Source organism: Hyalella azteca, unplaced genomic scaffold, assembly GCF_000764305.2.
Source record: "Hyalella azteca isolate HAZT.00-mixed unplaced genomic scaffold, Hazt_2.0.2 contig4450, whole genome shotgun sequence".
In the NCBI taxonomy this organism is placed as follows: Eukaryota; Metazoa; Arthropoda; class Malacostraca; order Amphipoda; family Hyalellidae; genus Hyalella; species Hyalella azteca.
Genome location: NW_025934664.1, coordinates 222129 through 245359, shown reverse-complemented (window position 1 = coordinate 245359; position 23231 = coordinate 222129). Strand labels below are relative to the sequence as shown.

General features: G+C 40.9%; 1 protein-coding gene across 2 annotated transcripts in view; it reads right to left on the bottom strand.

Annotated features, from left to right (window-relative positions):
- Positions 1 to 4003: 4003 nt before the first annotated feature.
- LOC108670743 (testis-specific serine/threonine-protein kinase 1) overlaps positions 4004 to 23231 on the bottom strand; it is a 33160-nt gene continuing 13932 nt past the window's right edge. The window contains exons 1-3 of one of the 2 annotated variants that reach the window (XM_018158235.2): positions 19990 to 20936; positions 19621 to 19781; positions 4004 to 7792 (exon numbers count right to left, since the gene is read on the bottom strand). In XM_018158235.2, the coding sequence (XP_018013724.2) occupies positions 6224 to 7792; positions 19621 to 19781; positions 19990 to 20836 (2577 nt within the window). In that variant the 5' untranslated portion in view covers positions 20837 to 20936 and the 3' untranslated portion in view covers positions 4004 to 6223. Of the gene's footprint in view, positions 7793 to 19620; positions 19782 to 19989; positions 20937 to 23231 lie in introns of those variants that run through there. The other variant, XM_018158236.2, reaches the window with a different exon arrangement.

Sequence of the window (23231 nt, the reverse complement as noted above, 5' to 3'; positions counted from 1 at the left end):
TATTCATTCAGTAATTGATAGCATTTCCAAATATTTTCTTTGTTTAATTTGTTCAATGCGAACTCCTGCATATTATTTTCTGCTTGATTCCTAGGAAAATTTAAGGAATATGAACGTTTCTATATGAGATACTTTTTCACACGAGCGGAAAGCGAACTATTCACACATTCCCGAGAAAACCTACTTCCTAGCTAAGTGTGCCCTCTCAATTTTTACTGCAGTTCATACTGGCTTTTGATCGTGACAAAAATTCATTGGCTGATGCGTCAAGAGTTTATTACAGTTTGAATGAGGAAATTAATCCCGTTTAAATTCCTTTGGTTGTTAACTATTACTGAGGTCAGGTGATGGTGCAAGTAAATGCCGCGCTCCTTCCACCTTCGTCGTTCAACTTTCTTGTTATTTTCTATATTTTCATCGTGATAACTTAAGATGATCAAATAACTGACAATTTGGAGGGGAAACAATAAAAACTTAGCAGTGGTTCGACTTTATTTCCCTATAAAAATACTGCAGCCATTACAATATGGTACACAGGCTCAACGCGACAAGCTACGTACAAATTTAGCACACAGTTACGTTTTCGAAAAGTGTACACAAAATTTATTTTAGGTCGACAAGCACACGATAGATTCACTCAAGATAACTACGAACTTCCTAGTGAATACAAAATGTAATTTGAAACATTTACTCATCTCACACTTGCAAACTTTAAGCAGTCGGAATAAAATTTTTATTTCATATATCAGAACATTTTCATCTAAGCAAATAATTTTGCGTTGTGAATGTCTTTGTCATTTCCGTAAAAATCTCACTTAATTGCCTCCAAAATGAATAAATAGAGTTTTCAGTAGTATTCGTTTGGTTGTATATTCAACAATTAAATAAGGTTGCATTTTTTAGCTTCTCCCTTCAATTGTTTCACATCGTCCTGTAATCAGACGTGTCTTTTAAGGCAAGCCATACTGCAAGAACTTGCATCATATTTATGTTTAATATTAATCATGTAGCTTAACCCGTTAGCGTGTAGCCTGTACATATCTGTCGCCTTTCATAAGGGCGATTTTTCTTTACATTTGAAGCTCATTAATTGGCCCAATTAGACAAATATATTGGACTTAATTTCAGGCTGCGCTATGACCAGGTGGAGGTTTCTGTCACCTGTCAGGTTTTTTTTTCAATAAATTAATTTCAGCAATGCAATATGAATGCAATGCGGTATTTTGCACTCGCAAGGTAGCTGGTCGCTAAATTGCTAAGTTTTAATTTTAGTTTCTTGTTGACTTTTTGGACCATAGCTACACATCAAAGGTAGTTGCATAGGTTCTTATTCTTGTCAAATTCAACACGGAGCTAACAGCTGTCATGCAGCCTCTTCTATGGAATTGTGCATGCAGGGATGACGACTACACAGTAACTTCATGATGATGTGTTCAACACTAGGCAAATTATCCTTCTTTTTAATATGGGGCTTGTTCATTTACCTTTCAATTAAGTTTAGTACCTATTCATTCAGTAATTGATAGCATCTCCAAATATTTTCTTTGTTTAATTTGTTCAATGCGAACTCCTGCATATTATTTTCTGCTTGATTCCTAGGAAAATTCAAGGAATATGAACGTTTCTATATGAGATACTTTTTCACACGAGCGGAAAGCGAACTATTCACACATTCCCGAGAAAACCTACTTCCTAGCTAAGTGTGCCCTCTCAATTTTTACTGCAGTTCATACTGGCTTTTGATCGTGACAAAAATTCATTGGCTGATGTATCAAGAGTTTATTAGTTTGAATGAGGAAATTAATCCCGTTTAAATTCCTTTGGATGTTAACTATAACTGAGGTCAGGTCACGGTGCAAGTAAATGCCGCGCTCCTTCCAGCTTCGTCGTTCAACTTTCTTGTTATTTTCTATATTTTCATCGTGATTACTCAAGATGATCAAATAACTGCCAATTTGGAGGGGAAACAATAAAAACTTAGCAGTGGTTCGACTTTATTTCCCTATAAAAATACTGCAGCCATTACAATATGGTACACAGGCTCAACGCGACAAGCTACGTACAAATTTAGCACACAGTTACGTTTTCGAAAAGTGTACACAAAATTTATTTTAGGTCGACAAGCACACGATAGATTCACTCAAGATAACTACGAACTTCCTAGTGAATACAAAATGTAATTTGAAACATTTACTCATCTCACACTTGCAAACTTTAAGCAGTCGGAATAAAATTTTTATTTCATATATCAGAACATTTTCATCTAAGCAAATAATTTTGCGTTGTGAATGTCTTTGTCATTTCCGTAAAAATCTCACTTAATTGCCTCCAAAATGAATAAAACACGCGTAACATTACTACAGTTTACAATTCATCACTTTAAAACAATTACTTAGTTACAAGCCAATAAGCTTCCAATGTAAGTTTCGACATCATTTGGCAAAACAAAGATTTCGGTTTTCAGTCTTCATTTTCTATTTATTACACGTGGATTACTGCACAAATTATACAAGCAGCTGTTCCTGAAAATAAAAATACATTCAAGCACTGATTTCCTATTGGAAACTGCTGATGAGGCTACGTAAACACGCATCAGAATCCGAAACAATTCAAAGTAAAATAATCAGACTAGCTTTTTCATTTATCGTTTTATAAGGCTTGAAAACTGGGGATTTAAACCCGTCAACATTTGGATTTAAAGCGCATTAAAATATACATTCAAACCCTCAACTACTGCACACATTCTAATTTAGAGGAGCCTAAGCTCTTCTACTTCAGTGCGGGTCAATAGGGTTTATGACTAAGCCAGGACTATAATTAAGCAAATCATAATCAAGATGACTCTTCAGTAAGCTATGCAACAGGGATTTCATTATTTATTTCAACTGCACGCACCATCAAGGGTTCGAAGAATGTAGCGAAACGTATCACGTTCTTGTCCGTGCATTACACATAAAAGACACGTAGATCATATCTTCGAAACGCAAAACAGTGACTTGTAAACGGTGACATCAATAATACTTTAGCTTCAACACAAATTACACAAACTGATCTCAATTCACGCGCACACACCCAGTACATTCGAACATCAAGGCTTACAGGTTACAGTAATGCAGGCAGGGTTAATTTTCTCAGTTCCTTCCATAAGCTAAACAATGCCTGATTTTCCATAGAATATTTTATCTCTGAAGTGACCATTGGCCTTTACTTAATTCTCACAGGCTTCTGGTAGGAATTTCCTGTGCATTCATATAGTGCAATGCACAGTTAACAGTTGACGTGATAGTCGATTTGTCGCGCTATCATGAGTAACTCAAACGAAACATTCTACTCCACCAAAACATGATCGTAATCGTAATCAAAACATGATCATTAATCGTAACGCACATCGCCAGCGATTTCAACATACACTCAAAACATGTCAAGACTAGCAGCCAGGTATGTTATGCCCTTTAAACCGCAAGGAATGCTACGTGCAAAGCAATCATCACCGGTGATATGACAAGCAAAATAATTAGCCACCTTAAATAGGAACCGTGAGCGCAACCAACCAGTGACTGCAGTGAACAAACATTAACACACTTTGAGATTGAGTGGCGAAATGAAGCATCAATTTCGAGCACCGCGAAACAGAAAAAATTAACATGTAACGATCTCAAAAATTTTATATTTCTAATGAAAACACAATTTCTATAAAGGCGCGCTTCCTCTCAAAAATAGAAACTATAGTCAGTAGCGGGTCAAAAATTGCCAATAAAAACGGATTTAAAACGAACTACAGCAAGAACAAATATGTAATAAGGGGGGTCTGAGTACATTCAAAAATTGAAGTTGTTTGAATCCCTGAACTATATTTTTCTTAATCAGCGGTAAACTAAAAATGAAAGGCCATTCACTAATAATTTTAAAATACGAAGAATGCGGAACCGGAATCGCACTGCGTTACTGATGGAACGAACAAAACGCAGCAGGTCAGGTGAAGGTAACATTAACGTATTCGTGTAAACAATGACAAGGCTAATCTAATTTAATCGAACTCGACAGAAAGTTACGCTCTAAAAACATACACAATGAGTACCTGATAACAGAATAATCAGTACCTACCGAAGACTGCTAAACCTTAAAAAAGATTTATTCTACATCAAAAAAAGCCAGGAACTTCACCATGATCTAAAAAGACTTCCGCTATAAATAAAATAAACTTAGTAGAGAAGAACATGTAAATAATGTATGTCAATGGACCAAAAATAATAGATAAGGTATTATTCCCGAGCCAAGTCATATACCCTGTCTAAACGCAGCCAAACTATGCTAGTCGACTGCCAAAAAAACGCGGATAAAATAATGAAAGCGTAACTAAGAAATAATGAAAGTCATTTTGGAACATAACTTTGAAGTGAACAAAATTGTGGACATTCGTTTGGGAACATATTTGAGCTGCATGCGCCCAAGAGAGCAAATTTGTAGGATTTACTGTACGATAGGTTGGTTGTTCAGCGAAAAAGAATGACAGCTCGAACAAATAATTTTGGAGGACGTGAAATCGATGTTTTTAGTGTCAATTGAAGCATTCGTCCCCATGCTATCATGTAGCCGCTGATTTTTCAAACTGGAAGGCGCGTAGCAATCTACAATAAAGCCTAAGAAAGCTTACAATGGTTCAAGCACATTAAAATAATAATTATTATTACAATAATAGTACTACATCTAAGGCGAGGTGTTCAGTTCGAAACAGATGAATGCAACCATCAAAAGTAAGCTCCGACTCTAACTCAAGCCCATGCGAGCCATAAATAATCTAGCAACGAAGACTCTGTACAAAGTACGTAATACGTACAACAAGTTTATTATCTACAGCGCCAACTTAATACCAAATAGCCTGTCGTATCAGAAACATCTACGCCGTTATGTACACTCAGCCACGCACGTACAAGTTTATACAGTATATTTACATCTTACATCCCCCATTCAAGTTCCCAAAAATGATTAAAAAATGGTTTTCATATGTAGCAGTACTCCATTAGGAAAAAATCTAGCCTAATTTCAGGCTAATAACAGTTAGAAGACGAAAAAAGGGTGCAATTTCGAATTTATGACTTAAAATGGTTCGAATAAAGAGAACTTAGATTCCAGTGAAAAAAATTCCAAGAACCCGAATAAATGTAGGGGATTTTTTGGTTGTCAGCATCTTAACGAAAACGATACCTACCTAAAACGAAAAGCAAATTCGCATTCTTGATTGCAATCTTTGGCATCATAAATAAACCCATCCATTCTAAGATCCAAGTTCATTGTTAATTCGGTATATATTGTACAGTAACGGTTTCCTGTGCAAAATCTTGATATAGGTGGTTTTATAACCATACAAATTAATTTGTTGTGTCGGAAACAATCTTGCAAAGTTTCCGATAAACAAAAAATGTTCTGGAAAATTTGCACAGTAGCACGTAATCATGTACATGAAAAATTTTCCATACCAACAACTATATCAGTTCCCAGAAACCTTTTCCACGCATTCCCTAAATCTACTTGAGCATTGGTTGAAACAAAAATGGCGCCATTATTTCAACTGTTAAATCTTGGCTTTACACAGATTTGGCCAAATAATGAATCTCGAATGAAAGATAGAAGGAATCGCAGCCCTGCGGAATCAGCAATAAAGGATTCGTTTTAATTTCAATTTTAAATTTCAGAAAAAAATGTTGACACAGGAGCCTCTGGGAAGTGTTATGACCGTTCAAAGTATAAATCAATTTCTCAGTAAAAAAGAAATCCTGCAAAAATGCATCACGATGAAAGAGAAATTAAACCAGCCTGAGAGCGCATACAGCAGCTTACCACGTTGAGGATAACATAGCAATTTATTTCTTTTAAATTAATCTGTAGCAAAGAACGCCATTTAGTCAGATCATCACTGTGACTGCAGGTTAAACGTTGACAGAACTTCTCAGTAACATTAAATTCTTAAGCCTGTAACCGCAAACTGCATCCGTAAGACACGAAGGGCCTTTACAGGTCAGTATTTAGTGGAAAGCCATCTACCTAGAAGAAGTTTAGCTGTACAAGCAATATTCAGCTGCCAATCACTACAGTACCTTAAACATGAAATACCCCGGCACGTAATTAAGCCTAGCAGCGCTAAATAATGTCTACCTCTGTACGGTATTGACGATACGCCCTATATTTAGGTAGCTATATGTACAGTTCATCCTATATTCTTGCATCATAGCGCATCACGAGCTCTGGTATTGAGTGATCGTGAGCTGCATCGCTGGATTGCGGTGCAAGGTGAAGAATTGGATGAATCAGCATTAACTGGCGATGCATGCGGCGAGGTTGTGTTATTGAATGTATTATTATGAGTAGGAGCTGTGTTATTGTTGCCACTGTCATAGTGTGGAAGCGCGAGTCTAACGCTGTTGCTGCTATTGTAGGTCTGGGAGTCCGAAGTGGATGTAGAAGATTGAGGCGAAGGTGGAGAATATTCCTCGTATAACATGCTTGACTGATGATGCTGGTGAAGATTAGAGTGATCGTGAAGATGTGGTGGAGATTGAGGAGGAGTTTGTAGAGCTGTTGAAGATGAGGAGTGCGAGACGTTGGCATCACTGGCTGAAATCTGGTTTAAATTTCCTGGTAAAGATTTGGCTGGTGTAGACGATGATTCATCAGAGGATTGCGACGAAGAGAGAGACGATGGCTGCGTATGCAGGGTTAGTGGCGATGAGGATGCTGATCGCACTAGGTTACTGACGCAGGAGCTTGGGCTGCTCGTGGAAGGGGTTGTGGGGTCCGACGACGCCTTCGAAGCACTGCCGGGGGTTCCACTGCCAGGGAATTGGTGCCGAGTGGAATTCAGTTGCGGGATATTGATGGCAGTTGTCCTGTGGTAGTGAGTGCATCGGTTAGGATTGACGTTCTGTAACTGCTGCTGCTGCTGCGGGGGTGAAAACTCTTGAGGTGGCTGTTGTTGTTGAGCTTGTTGCTGCTGAAGTTGTTGTTGTTGTTGCTGGAGTTGGGGTTGTATTAAAAGTTGATGTTGTTGCTGCTGCAAGGCTTTCTGAGCATGAGCGTGATTCAGACGCATACTCTGGTGCTTCCTTTGCACCGAAGTGAATGCATCAGCGATACTGTCATGCTTAATCCACGGGTGAGAGAGGATGGCGTCGAGGTCTGGTCGTGAGTTGGGGTCGGGATGAAGGCAAGCCTTGATGAGGTTCACGACAGGTGCCGATAGAGGACAGTCATTTCGGAACTGGAGTTTATTCTGAAGAATCGATTCGTCATTCTCGAAGGGAATATATCCGACGACCATGTCGTAAAGCAGTACCCCCAAGGACCATACAGCCGCGGGTATCGCGGAATAAGAACCGGAGGTGATCCATTCAGGCGGAGCATACACTCTCGTGCCATCGAAATCGATGTACGGTCTGTTGTCGGGATTCACAACTGCACCTGATCCAAAATCTATCAATTTCAAGACGTATTTGTCAGAAGCCGAGTCGTAGGTTATGAGGATATTCTCATCCTTGATGTCCCTGTGAACAACTCCTGCTTCGAAACACTCCTTAACGGTCTGCACAATCTGCGCAAACAGTACCCTGGCTTGGTTCTCGGGTATGAAAATATTCTTTGAAATGTAATCGAAAAAATCCTGGCAGGGCTCAGGTCTCTCGAAGATGAGGAGGTACGAGTCGTCTCGATCAATCCAATCGAGCAGTTGCACCACATTTGGGACGTTTGTGAGACGCAGAAGCAGTGATATTTCTCGAGGCACCGTCACACCATTCACCTGAGGAAGAAGAACATACAATGTTAGCTTTTAAATTTTAGTAAATATATGAATAATTCCAATACCTACAACTAAGTTCTAGGCTCATCCCAGTTCTATATTTTGCTAATTGAAAACTCAACAGTACTTCACAATCAAATATTAAACATGTACCAAATTCCATTGTCCTGTACCAAATTCGAATTAATGACAAAAAGTCTGTCTGTAAAAAATACTCGCGATTTCCAACAGGGACGAAAGAATGCGACGCAGCGGCAGAAGCATCAAAACAATCATGTACGATACCATTAAGAGTAAGTGTCGGGCAGTTAGTGGTCCAGTGCTGGAAACATTATGACCACTAAACAATGGACCCCGTTACCAAGTATTGGCTCATGAACGAGAGCGCGCTGAACGATCGTTCGTTACGGTGCTTTCTCTGGACTGCGTTGCCGCCTGCGCCACGTAGGATCCCATGCAACGACCGACAGACAGTCTCTAGCAGCTAGTCACTCAACCGACCACTCGGGCTTCTAAGAATAGTTTGCATTCCGACATTCTTGCGTGAGGCTGTTGACACCGCCGCGAGCGAGCAGCAGCCACGGCAGCAGCACATCCTTGAGGCCTGAGACACTGCCATCACTCGTGGTCGCCGAGTGACAAATACCAGCGCAGGCGTCGAGTCTCTCGAGCAGCAACCACAACATTGATGGCGGGAGCAATGATAAGCGATGAGGAGGAAAAGTTTCAAGCGAGTTTCGCAGCAAATGACTTAATCAAGAGGATTGGATGTTAAAGTACGGAGAATTGAAGAGGAGATCAAAGTGTAAATGGACCAAACATAATTGCGATAGGTACGGCAGGGAAGTTAAAGCACAACCATAAGCTTAACACGTTGACTACGAAGTGGTACATATGCGTACCACGAAATGTATTTCTCCTGGTACATAATTCAGGGTTGCCAGATGGCCTAAAAAAGGCCAATTAAGTCCGTGAACAAAAAGGCCAAAAAGGCCTATAACTCAATATGTACTAGTATATTTGTAGGTTCCGGTGTAAAAATTCGACTTTTTTATTTAATTAGGAAGTGCCCCTTAAAACTACTATCATAAATTTTAGCTAACCAACGAAATTGAAAAAACTAAATGGCGGAATTTGTCCGGTAAAAAATGAAAGTCTGGCAACCCTTGTCTATAATAGTACTAGAAAAATGAAACAAAAGTACAAGATGAAGCAATCGTAGTCAACGTGTTAAATAGCAACAAAAAAATAACTTGTTCGAAAATAATTGCAGCAGAAACAGCAGCACTGCCAGGAACATAGGAAGATAAAGCAGCAGCTGCAAGTCTGCAACAGATGCCATAACAGTGATGGTAGTGGCAGCAGCAGCAGCAGCAGCAGCAGCAGCAGCAGCAGCAGCAGCAGCAGCGTTCGCCAGCAATGGCCTTACCGAGTGCGCAGCGTTGGAATGCGGCTCTCGCCCCCTCACGGAACCTCCCAACCGTTTTACTATCACTCACCGTCACCTCCTCTCTTTACACCCGCTTTCTCCCTAACACCGCCACCCTCCGCTTCCCCACCAGTCTCCTCCCGTTGTCGCCGGCGATGAAACTTTTCCCGACGGCAATTAGCAGACGTGGCACTGATCGGCCGCACGTGCCGATTCCTAATTATTTGCAGTGCGCGGAATATTTCCTCATACTGGAATCATTTTAAACCATTCTCGAAAAGCATACAGAAATGTTCGCGTCGGATAAAAAAACCGTCTTAATGAATCTTTATTCATCACCAATTCCACACGCTGTTATTCTAGTGATCTAGCTTGAGATAATCTCCGAGAATCTCGTCAAAACGACTTGAATGTTGAAGTATAAATGTCTTCAACATCGAGAGAAGCGCCCACTCGTTTAAGAGCAGCAAGATTATTTTTTTACTCATTTCTGAAAATTATTTCTCGAGCACGATTTCAAACAAAGTAAGGAACCATCATTTTTGAAAGTAATTTCCAGAGACAAGAAGCCTGTTAACATCAAACTGTCTTTGAACACTTTTTTAAACGGCTTTTATTTCTGAGAAAATATCACGCCGCCACACCTGCGCAAGGTCGATGCGATATGCGCAGCTACAGAACAATCCTTCCCATCTGTGCGCTTCAATTCAAATTATTGGCATATATTTGATGTTGGACCAAATTCAGTCACAAACACGATGATTTGGTAACGTTTTACTTCGTATATTATGGTCAGATATAACTGATGTCGCGTATTTTACGTAACTGAAACGCCATATGTTGAACAGGTTGATCGCTGGCGCTGAAAGAGCTGAGAGAACGCACGCTCGCACTCTCTCTTCTCATAAGTGCGGGCTTTTATAGCACAGAAAGAAGCGAGGTGCATTGGGTATGAGGAACAACATCTGCATAAATACTATGTCTACGAATATAATCGGGTACCCGAAGAATATTCGTATTGTAAACTGTAAAGCTAGAGTAATTGGCCATATTGATTGCCTTAATACAACGGCGGGGTTTTAGTTTCGGTGCCACATTTTCTTGGCTTCGTTAATCAAAGTCGCCTATCTAATATCACAAGAATAGTGGACTGGCGTGCCGTTGAGGCACAACGGCAATGATTAGTCGTCATGCGACTCTGAGCCACATTCCAAAGCCACTTGACGCTGTCGCTGCCTCCACCACACGCAGCCACTGCCCGCACACATGAAAACAAACTACCGTCACATATGCAAACTCACGACCGTCTCACACACACATGTCGTCACTTCCGGCACTCACACGATAGTGCTGCCGCCACACATACACGTCGGCACTGTCGCCACACATACACATTACACACGCTGTCACTTCCGGCAAAACCTATTAAGATACTAAAGATAGCAAGATCGTCAGCAACACGTTGGCCACATAGATGTACCTATACACTAACGGGGAACTTCGCAGAGTTAGCTGCCGATAACGTATTGCGCAGCATATGCATATCAGATGGTTAAGTTAAGTTCCTGAAAAAACAACTTTTTGCAGGAAAGTAACACACCATGTAGAGACTAAAAGGATAACTTATTGAAGGCAGGAAGAAACTTTACAGATAGTGCCTTAAATATTGACGTAGCTAGTGAACTGCCACCGATGAAGCATAGTGAATTAACAACATGAACTAAACTTTGAACGCACACTATTCTGAGAAGTGAGTCGAGGCTTCTTGAGTCGCCTAGCAACAGCTCAACGCAAGGGCTGTTTATATGCACAGAGTCGTGTCACTAACCTACGCTCATTCATTCACAGAAATGCGAACCAAACGGTGGTGGCGCTCAAGAAAATAGTTTTCATCTTGAACCGCGTCGAGCGTTCGTTAGGAACGCACCGTCTGCCGCGCGTTCGCGCCAGCGATCTCATGGGAAGAGCAATGACCTCGCTGTATTGTGCGCCGCGCATTCCACTTCTAAAGAATACTTATATCTCACAGCATTGGAGAAGGTTCCGTGTATGGCTATTAGAGGAGTAGTGTTCACCAGGAATAGACGTTCTTTGAATATCGAAACAAGGGTTGAAGCAACACTTTTTTTTGTACGTACAAAGCTTACCAAAGTGAGAAGACAAATTAAGAGGAGGGCACTCAAATACCGAGTAGATAATAATCGTCTCTGGTACAGGCAAATTGTCGCGTTTTGTCGCATTGTATGCACTAGGCAGGGTAATTTAGATTCATGTCAGTGACGAAGCTCTCAAGAGTGCATGCATACACTGCATTCCCGTTGAATTATCACACGCACACCAATCAGTCACGCTCAGCGATAGAAAGCCTCAAGCTTGAGCCAATTAAGGCAAATAATTGTCAAACTGCATGAGATTTGTAAGAATTCTACCGCAAATAAAAGCCGCACAACCAGTTATTATTAAAATAAAACTAATATCTTGGGATAGCGTTGACATTCATTTTATGAATATAATGCATGCAGATTAGGACGACAGACAGACAACTTGCACAGCATCGCCGATTCAAACCTTAATAAAATGTTTAGTTCAGCATAAATCAAATAGAGTGCAGTTACCAAGGAGGATCATCAACAGAAAACGGCCTCGCAACAGACGGCGGGCGGCAAGAGGAGAGGCGGCAGCCAGACGCAGGAATGCAATTTCAGGCCGGGGCTTCGTCGGGTTTTTGCGCGTGTACTCGACAGAATGAGGGCCTCCGTTTTTTTTTCGTCGGCATCACGAGTCTCAACACAGACGTGGTCAAAATATTGCGGCGGGGGATGAGGGGGGTTAAAGTGCGCGGGCGCGCGAGAGAAGGAGCGCGTGAGAGAAAATGAGAGAGAGAGGGTGAGAGCGGCGAGAGGGAGAGAGTGGGGAAGAGAGAATGAGCGAGTGGGAAGAGAGAAAGAAGAAGAGTTGCTATGCGGTCGTTGACAGGATGCGTTTGCTTGGTATAGTAGAGCGCGGCGAGATGCTCATACAACACAAGAATGTTTGCGAGTAACGTGCGTGGCGGTGAAACCATACACTCGACACACGGGCTACGCCCATTACCGATACGCTGCACTGCTCCTGTATGAATACAGTACGTTCCAGCTATACTGCACTGTCATCGTAAGAATACAGTACATTCTAGTTATACTGCACCGCCATCGTAAGAATACAGCGCATTATAGACATACGCCGCATTGAAAACGTATGAATATAGTACATTACAGATTTACGCGGTATTGCCTCTCAACAATACGGAGTATTTAATGCATTAGTGTTACATATCTCCACGGTAGGCTAGCCATCATAAATGAATTTTCCGTCATTTAGATCTGAGAGACCATAGCTAACATTTACGGGATAATATGGCACTGAATTTCGTTACAAAAATTCCAATTCAGTGTTGAAAAACGCATGAGACGCTGCAAACTGTGGACATTCTGGCAGAAATTTTGTCCTTCATAAAAAATACTTCAATAAATTCATGGAGAATATAGCTCGAATTGAGCTTGCAAAAAATGAGTCGTCACGTCGCGGACATAGAATCTACGTCGTCATGAAGCACGGAGGAAGCGACTACGTCGAAGTATGTGCGTTTATTTAAAAGCTGAACTTCCCCCGTCACGCCCGGAAAAATCGTAGAAACTTCAGACGCAGCATCGCAATTTAGTGTTATATTCGCTGACATAAAAAGTGAAACTTCATCAGCAATAATAAGGGCAAAGCAAAGATGAGTGAGAATTTGGCATCAGGGAATTGAAAGGGTTGTCTCGGTTTCCTGCTTGAAAACGATTGAGCAGGCAACAGGATTGTAAGCTTTGAAAAATAAATTGATTCAACTTGTTATCATAATGAATATGAAAAGTCTTAGATAGCCTTGTAGCCAATAGCTTATCATTGCAGAAACAATAAAAAACACAAGGAAGATGGTAAAAGCAACGAGACAATGGTTTGCGACGTCATCGGACTGCACGATTGCAATCCGAAGGTAATTGAAAACGTGCTTCAAAGATGGCTGGTTAGAAAGCCACCAGTTCTGTTCTCTCGGCGTATCCAGAAGCAAGAAAAAGGAAAAGAAGACGAAGGCGACTGGAAAGAAGGGGAGGAAAGTTTGCTGGCAAGCGCGACGACACAAAGGGTAGAATTGCACCACGATTCTGCCACTGAGATGGGTGATCACGTTCGACCGTCTCAGCTTTCTATGCACAACAAAGCCACAGCAAAAACTTACAATTGATCATCGAACTCGATCTCTGTTCTGTGATCTCTCCTGACCTCTCTTACACGAACAAAACACTCAAGCTGTACTCAGGTCTTAATAGTGTTATATTGCTTACGTGATGTAATATTGCCTACGTGATGTACTATTGCATACGTGAAGGAGACCACGAGATCACTCGAGAACGTAATCTATAGGTGCACGTGACCACAATCAAGTGTCAAGGGCGTCCTTGCGGTGCATTCCTTCAGGTAACACAAGAAGGACGATAAGGTGCATCGAATACAGAACGAATTTATGGCAATGGCGTACAACTGGACATTTTTCGAAGTAAAATACGAGCCGAATGAAAGTAATGATTGGACTAATAGCTACCACCACAAAACCAAATACATCCTGCCAATGAGAACTTGGTCGACAAAAATTCCCCAAGCATCTTTTAAATGTAAATGCAAACTGCCGAATCCGTGACAAGAAGGGAAATGAAGCCGTATTTTGAGAGGACGCATCATACCCATCATCAGATGACAGCTGAGTTACGAGGCTAACAGTTACGTCTGCCAGATGGCAGGAATCGCGCGTTCAGGTGAACCGCGGCCTCTCACGAGTAACTCCCTGCTAGATTATTACAACGTGAGAAGCTAAATGCATTGACTTCAGCCTCGACTAGGATAAAAGTGAACAACGCTGCATTTTTATGTTAAGTCTTTAACCTAACGAACATCAAAGACGGGGCCAGTAACAGAAGGAGCTGCACCAGCACCAAGATCGCTTCAATCCGCATGAGCAGCAGCTGCAGCTACAGGAATGCGGCCACACAATGAGCGAGCTGCATCAGCCACGACTCGCAACAGCAGGCCTAGGTTTCTATGACGCGTGCAGCATCGGTGAGAATACCAGAGAAATTTATCTGTTAATCCTGGTTACAAGTATACCGGTAAGTATGCCAAATATATCTTTAGTATTTTTGTAAGATAACAATAGCAGAACATTGGCCAATTCGATACTAACAATTGACTAATTTAAGGCTTCGAATTAACAACCAGGGTAAAAATAATGAAAAATCACAGGTAAAAATCTTTTCATTCGTTTAAATAGGAAGGTGAAGGAAAAAGTCTGGCACGCCAGCACGGTATAAACACGACACTGAGCGGCGGTGCACGGTCGCTGATCAGACGGAAACGACAACAATGCGGCGGAGATGAGGAGAGACCATGGACCCAACGAAGCATGTTTGACATCCTGGTATGCAGAACATGCATGTGCACACCCTATCAAGTTCAGGCAGGCATTCACACGCGTGCGAACCATATAGTAGAATAACACATTCGTCATCTGGTGAGTATGAGCGATGGTATTTTCTTAGCTTCTTTAGCGATAATTTTATTCTCATAACAGATTTATTCAGGTGTTGTGTAAATAGCTATTCGTGCGCTAAAATTAGAACTTTTTTTGGACGAGCAAGTCAAGACTTACGTTGCTTTGATTTAAAGAAATTGACTACTAACTCGAATACAAAATGTACTTGCATTTTATATTCTTTGTAACCGATAAATGTCTTTGTAACCGATAAATGTCTTTGTAACCGATAAAGAGAATGGCGAAATAGATAGAGCCTGAGAGCTCCAAACAAAAATAAACTAGAATGATGAATAGAATAGAAAGAATCATGTCACTATAGACAGTCCACCAACAGCTGCAACAACAGCTGTAGGACATAAGCAAGCTGCGAGTCTCCTCATTAATGAACGATGTCGGCAGGACGACAGAGTCTAAAATAGAACTTTGCCGCAAGTGTGACACCTATAAATAGATCACTTATAATCTTATGCGTCATTTTGCCAAGTCTTGCTTAAAATAGTCGATATTCTGTCAATACAGACTTTAATGGTAGCGCGGTCCTAAGATGAGAATACATAATTATTATACAAAATTTATGCCTGTTGTGAATGGAAGGGAGCAAAACAGAAGGCAAAATAACACAACAATGAAGTGAAAATTAGTACAGTGAAACACGCGTGTCCGTATCAATGTTTTATCATTGTATTTATTATGAAGAATAAGTGAAGAGATCAAGAAGATTTTCATTCTTAAAAAATATTAGCGCAGCGCATTTCAATAATCGACTTCAGGGAAGCACTAATATAACTAAGAGAGAATTTACTATTCCTTTAATACAAATGAATGGTATCTATCTTCCTATTGAGTTTGCTAAAGGCGTCATGAACGTAGCTGCACAAGCAATACTATCTCCACTAGACATGCTAGTATCAAACGAAAGCGCATTATTTATACGGGGAGGAGAGACGAGTGGACCGAGGTAGACGCAGGAAGACCGATGAGCCGTACATAGAACACAAGTTAGATCAAGTCGGGCCCTTTCGTGTAGAGTTCATTTACAATTCAAGTGGGAATAACCGCATGAATACGAGACCTACCTATTGGTTCTTCTCTTTGGCAGAGCTGGCCTAAATCTGGCCGATAGATGAATACAATTGTTATTTTTTTCATGACCTTCTTCGAATAATCCAGTTCACTAGCAGGCATTCATATTAGAAGTCTAAATAATCATGGTAAAGCTCACCTGATATTCAAAACTAACGCTAGAGTCAAATGCTTTCAGGTTGGCGGAATAAAATAAGAAACAAGACTACGAAAAAAGAATCAATGCTACATTGAGACTATAACAAGACTGGTCATGTGCGCCGCAAACTCGCTGGATATATTTAGGTACGTTGGCAAGGCCGTCCGCGAAAGGCGCAATTGCGCAGCGCTCGCTAACGACGCAATAGACGAAGGGAGGCTGGCTAGCCTGACGCAATCCAGGCGTCGTGTTGTGATGACGTGGCTGCGGCAGCCTTAGCCACGCGACCTGTAGCTGCCGCAGCTGCTGTCTCCGAGGTGAATTGATTTTAGGTCGCGCATAAACTTATATTTCTGTAGTTTCTTCAGTGGATATATACAATATTATCTATAACTGTGGCTTCTCTGTATTGATATATACATATTACATATTGCTGTAGTTTCTCTGTAGTGTATATATACATATTACATATTGCTATAGTTTCTTTGTAGTGGATAATACGATCAAGTCGTTGATTAAGTTCGCAAATAATACTGCCGGGGAGATTAACAGAAACTTGATTTGAAAGTCACTAGAAGTAGTATAAATTGATTGATTATAATGGCTTGAATGATCATTTGAAGCGCTTGCCGATATTTTTGACGCTGATCATCGTCGGTAAAATTTTAAGCGATGAAAAACGATCTCGTAATGGCGAATATTTAGCGAGAGGCAAGTTAAATTCATTTAAATTTAGAGATAACTTCATGATGATTGAAAAAAAGCCGATGTGATACGTTCCTCGGCTATTAAAAATTCGCCCATTCCTACAGCGGAAAGCAAAAAAAAAAATATTTTTTTAAAGCAAAAAATCTCTCGAATGCGAGAGCGAAGCACTCAAGAACAACAGAAACCATGAGTTAAGAAATTATTGATATACTCTTGCTGCTATAGTAATTAAGGAAAAGTTTAGCTATTAAGGAAACAATAGTCGTTAAGAGAAACTAAATCGCTGCTAGGGGCTGGCTAAACGAGCAAGACGGAAGTGAAGGTTCCGAGAGCAGCGGCTTGCGAAAGTGAAGGCAGAGTGAAGGCAAACGGCCTTGCAAGGTTGCATGGAGCACGTACGCAAGAAGGCCGCGATAAAAGCAGCGAAAACGACACAAGCAGAACAACTTTCGAGCAACTGATTTGAAATATCAAATAAATAAAAATAATTGCTTGGTTTAAAATTGTGAATATAATATGTCGCGTGCCTTTCACGGTACGTTTAGCATTTAAAGGCTAGTAAATTGATAGGCGAACAATAGCTGATGAGCATATACATTATTCAGGCTTATGCATGCTTGATTATAATTCATGCGCAAAGTGTTAGTAGACGGCAAACATTGGCATAACATTTTGTTCGTTCAAACATTTAATTTTTCAAACGTATCATAAAAATGCACAATTAATTGTCATAATGCCGGCTGACGTACAATAATTCTCGTATACTGCAATAATAATTGCTGTTTGGGCCAATATAGTCAAGTTCAGAGCTGTTGACGTGGAACAGGGATTCGAAATCACGAGCGCTATTCCCTACAGGCAAATAACGTTTACTAGTTGAAACAACGCGTAATCAACGTTATTTCAACGTCAATGCCTGGCGACTATGGTGTCGCAATTACTAGGGAGTCTCACGTCTCGTGGGTGGAAGAGTTGGACTGACGTGGCAGTCTGAGCCATGGACACAAACGAGGAAAATCCACTACAAATTCCCTCCTACATACGTACGGACGATAAGCGTTGGCAAAACGCAACTTCCTGAGCTACACATGTTATCAGTTTCTGAGCTCAACTTCACCGTAAATCATTGATACAGAATACACAGAAATAATTTTTCTTTCAAAAAATTTAGGAAATTGATTACGATACATCGTTCGAGAAAAGGCCCTGAAGCTGAATTGAGTCCAAGGATGATTAAAGAGAAATCGAATGATGAATAGTACAAAAAGGAAATTAGAATGTTTCAGAACACATGTTGCAACACTGTTAACTCTATATCAGTATGTTATACCAACTGGCGGGACTAGTCTATAATATTTTATATATATATATATATTATACTCGAATCCGGGTTGAGTTATTTTTAAGAAAAGTCACGTACGTGACAAGATATCATGCGCACCTTCCTTCTACGAACCAATCCATGTGCGCACTCTTGAATAGTAAACTCAAATAAGAATTTAATCTCATCCGTCAACGTGACGATGCTGTCAATGCCAGGAATCCAATTGATCACGGATGTCTTAGTTTCGTCGATTCTTTAAAATCAACAAGAAAAATAGCAAAACAACGAGGACATGACGTTGGCAAAGCGCACTTGATAAGAGCATATAGCAGCAGATCACGCCGCACGGAGACAACATGAGCGAGGAGAAGCTCGGCAAGGCCGCCACCTCCGCTGTTGCTACGCCAAGGATGAACCAGCAACCGACAACGCACTGAGGAAGAGAGAGAGAGCTGGCGACTCTAGTGACGCAGTTCCTATAGGTAGGTGACCCGGTCTAGGGCTCCGCTCCCTCCACTCCTCTCGCCTAAAACTTGTGTCGCGGCAACGGGTTGTCGTCGGTTAGTTTATAGACTGTTGACGCGCATACAAAATATAAGTTCGTCTAAAGTCTTGAGAAACTCTAAAGCTCCAGTTGAGGTTACGTAATGCTCAGGCACAGCGGATTAGGAGGAAATGCAACGTAGCGATCGATCGTCAGTCGTTGACGCGTGACTGTGCAATAAACTGCGTGGCTCATGTAATGCTGTCTGCCAGCAAGGACGACTAAGCAAGCCAAGTCTGATAGGCGGCTTAGATACTGCAGCATTCCTGAATCGCACAACGACATGCAGAAGAGCAAACGAGATAAAGCAGGCTCAACGACTTCCAAAACGATAATGAGCTAAATACATACAGCACAGTCACACAAATATTATGATAAGATCCTGGTGATTACGCTATTTGTGCGTGGGAACATAATTTCAAGTTAATCGTTGAGCAATAACCTTGCAAGTATTGAAATAGTCGCCACAATTTTATATACAGTGAAGATGAAACCAAGGACAGACCAATAACTAAAAACAGTCCGCTTATAAAAGTAAGGTTGAGTTGTCTAGCAAATTCTGCAACTGCGTGGACTTTTTCCCAGCCTCATCGATAGACATAGAAGAATTTCAAGGTAAATGCGAGTTAGGCGAGCACATGCCAACTAGATGGCCTTCGCAACTATCCTTGCTTTTACGCAGATGCGCCGAGGCGGGCAATGAGTGGATGCTTGAGCCTTGGCTTAGTCGTCCAATAAAGAAGAGCTTCGTGACATCATTAGGTAGCATCGCATTAATGAAAGTTGGACACGAAGCTTTCCATTGTACACGTGATAACTTATGGTCTTGAGGAATTATCAGCAACACTGAGTCGATATGCAAGCCATCTAGTGCCTACATCTTGACACTCGTTAGTACGCAAAACAAATCAGTCAGTTATTTAACGATGAAATAAACGAAAATAAATTCTCCTAAAATGGATGTTTAAAAACAAATTGTTTAGTACTTACAATATCGAAACTGTGGATGCGGTTCTTGGCGATTTGTTTGACGGCGACTGGCGTGTTGTCGCCTAAGCGCCAGCCTCGGTAGACCGTCCCAAAACCTCCCTTGCCAAGAACGTCGCCCACCTTGTAGGACTGTTCTTCGCGAGGAATACCCGGGATTGGCACTGAAAAGAAAATGTAACACCAATTAGACAACAAGTACACGAGCTAAATTGACTGCTTAAGATAAATTAATATACCAAATAAATGTTAAAATGACGTAAACAGAACGATGGCCAACTTACTGATGTTACTTACCATATCTTAGGAGCACGTTTGGAGAAATGCAGTAAAAATGCAGGACACAGCACAAGTGACCACAATAAAGCTCACCTTCGGTCCGGACGATGTCGGCAAAATACAAGTAAGTTGCCGTGGTACTATCTCTACAGACACGGTGAATGGCTTCTATCACTTGGACGCCAAATCCATTGCTTTTCAAGTTCTTTTGTATACGTTTCATCTTATTTTTACTTAAATGTAGGACTGGCCCCTGAACTGGAGTCATAGGAAGCTCAGATTCACAAATAGATAAATACTTTCTCTTCATGTTACCTACACAATAATCATACAAGTCATCGTCGTCAATTGCCGAGTGTCTCTCATCGATATCTTCCCTTGGCAAAGAAACGTCGCGATCAATGTGAACTTTGTAAGAATCGAAACAGGTAAGAAGATGCCAAGGTTTACAGCGGCAATCTGCAACGAAAGATTTAGGAAGGCAAGGAACAATATCCTCGTACACTATTGGGGGAAGATCATGCAGTTTTTCAATTCGGTCGTCTAGAACAATAGAACCAACAATCTTCGGATGCGCTTCCGAATATGATGAAACATGTTCAAATTCACTTTCCGCGGTCATGAATGAAGAAAACGAATCAACTGACTGCTGACTAGGAGATGTAGAGCGCAACGAATCTTGATGTTGGTCGAGATAATTAGAAGTTTCAGACATCGAGTCGAGTGGTATCAGACTTTCTAAAGAATCGGAAAAGCTGCTCAAGCATGGGACGATTTTTGTAAGATCACAACAACTGCGAATGGAAGGTTTCTTCTGCGCAGTTACGTTCATGGAGTCAGGAAGCTTACTGGTAGTTCCATCATTAATGGTTACCATGGCAGCAGCACAATGACTGACAAATTCAGGAGCCTTCTTTGGACTGCATAATACACGATACATTTCGGAATTATGTTCTTTGAAGGAGTAACTAACAGGAAATAATTACTTATTTCCAATTCGTACTAGATAACCAGGAGCACTACTAATCTACGTCCTACCACGTTCTCTAACGCGTAGTCACTAAACACTGGCAGAAAGAGAGTAGAATCGTATATGGATCAAGGGCGGTTAGGGCTAAGGTAAACTACATGAATGAAAAACATGGGACAAATGCATTCATTATTTTTCTCTGCCAATATTTTACTAAACCAAGTCAAGGCCACGCTGTGCTTGCGACGAACATATAATACTTGCCACCTCAACTTTTTTCTATTTTGTTATAGCAAGAACATGAGTCAAACTATCTATTATAGAGTAATAATCTCGGAGGGACGTATTTTCAGGGGGTAAAATGATCTGTTATGAATGATATTAAATATACTTATATGATCATTGTTATACTTCATCATTGCATTAATTTAAGCACTAACACAATAACAATATTAATAATAATAAACTCACTTTCTAATGACTTATAGGAAAAATGTTCTAATACTTGATAAAACTTAATAAAGTTGTTCACGAAATTCTAACAAACATTCACTTTTGACTTAGTGAATAGATACTTATTTCACGAATTCACAGCAAAGCAGTCATGGTCCGGAGCAACACTATGTCTGGAGGTTGAGAGGCGCCGCTCATTTGCATGAACTTGCACGACTCACAGCCTATTATGCTCATGTGAACTGTGAGAGGAGACGTGACTCTTAGATCTGAGTTCACACTGCTGCATATAAACACATAATTCACTAAGATGATAAATAAAGCGCTTATAAATTATACGAAAATGAATTATACAACCACAACACCAACAGCAAAGGGAAACACTTTACGCGTGTGCTTTCGTTCACAGAAGAACGCCAAATATCTTCGAGTTTTACAGTGAATGCGGTCGAAAGAGGAAAAAAATCTCTCAAGAAGGAGGCGCTATATCAGCAAGTTTGTATCGGAATTGTAAGGAGGCCTAGTAACAGCTTAGGCCTAAGCATTGTGACCAACTGCCTGTAAGTAGGCTGTGTAATTAGAGAGCACGGAATGGCTGTCACTATGCAGGCGGTTCGTTCGTGGACTTACATAGGAAGCGATGCTTAGGCAAACAAGTCACACGGCCTAACCGAGACCATAGGCCTAAACCGACAGTGGAATTTCACTGTGAGCTTTAAATTGGAGATTAGTTGATCTCGGAATGGGATGTGGGGTGACGCAACTGAGGACCAGCTTTATGTATGATGACGCAATAGCTTCGCTATGGGCTCGTAACATTGACTGGAAACCAATAAAGAATCTAACTTGATCTTAATGGTCCGTGATACTTTATCTGAGGCTTAAATACAGCCGCCGCATGTCTTGAATTTTAAACTCATCCGGCCAAAAGAAAGAAACATTTCTTTCATCCGCCACGTGTCAAAAGTATCATAATTCAATTCATGTCAACTCAAAGTAGGTATCAATCAGAAAATTCATGGAAGGGATTTTTCTAAAAAAAAATCGAACAATTGATGAAGCTTCCAGACAGAATTTCGATGAAAAAAAAAAAATATTGCGAATCTAATGCACAGCCAATTGATAATTTCCAGATTGTTTTTCACCAATGTTGGTAGGATTCTTTATTTCTTTACCATAGACGTCGTACAATAATCGTGATCATTCTTTTCGCGAGATTACTCTCACTGTCCTTATGCCGTCGCTTTATCTATATCACTTAAGAATGTCGTCATTAAGGTAGTGAACATTTATTTTCTACCATGTTTGTGTTGATTCAAAAATTAATTTTCTTTGCATGTTGGGTATAAAACATTTACCAACCTCTGATGAGAAAATCAACAATTACTGTTGGGTACACAAGACCATTACAATTTCCGCTGCATTATTTACACAAACTTAGTTATTTACATTTACACAGTAGTTTTTAATATAATCTAGGCATTAGCAATGCTTGGAGCCAGGCGCAAGATCCGAGTTTGTGCCTCAGCAGCGTTGCATCACGTGCGCCGTGGCGCAAAATAGGCGGGAATAGGAGCCTTCTACCGCCACGCGGGAAGCCTTTAGGCCTAACGCATCCTGGCGGGGGAGGGGGGATGGCAGGGGAATAGCGGGAGAGGGAGGAGGAGATGAGGGAGAGAGAGGGGAGATAAAGGAAGGGAGGGAAGAGAGAGAGAGAGGCAAGAGGAAAAGGAGAGAAAATTAGAGGAGGAAAGGGAGAGAGAGAGAGAGAGAGACAGAGGAGAGGAGTGTGAGAGAGAGAGAATAGGAGAGAGAAAGATAATGGATAGGAGGGAGAGAGACAGAAGGGGGGAGGGAAAGAGAGAGGGACAGAGGAAGTGAGGGACAGAGATAAACGCAAGAGGAGAGAATC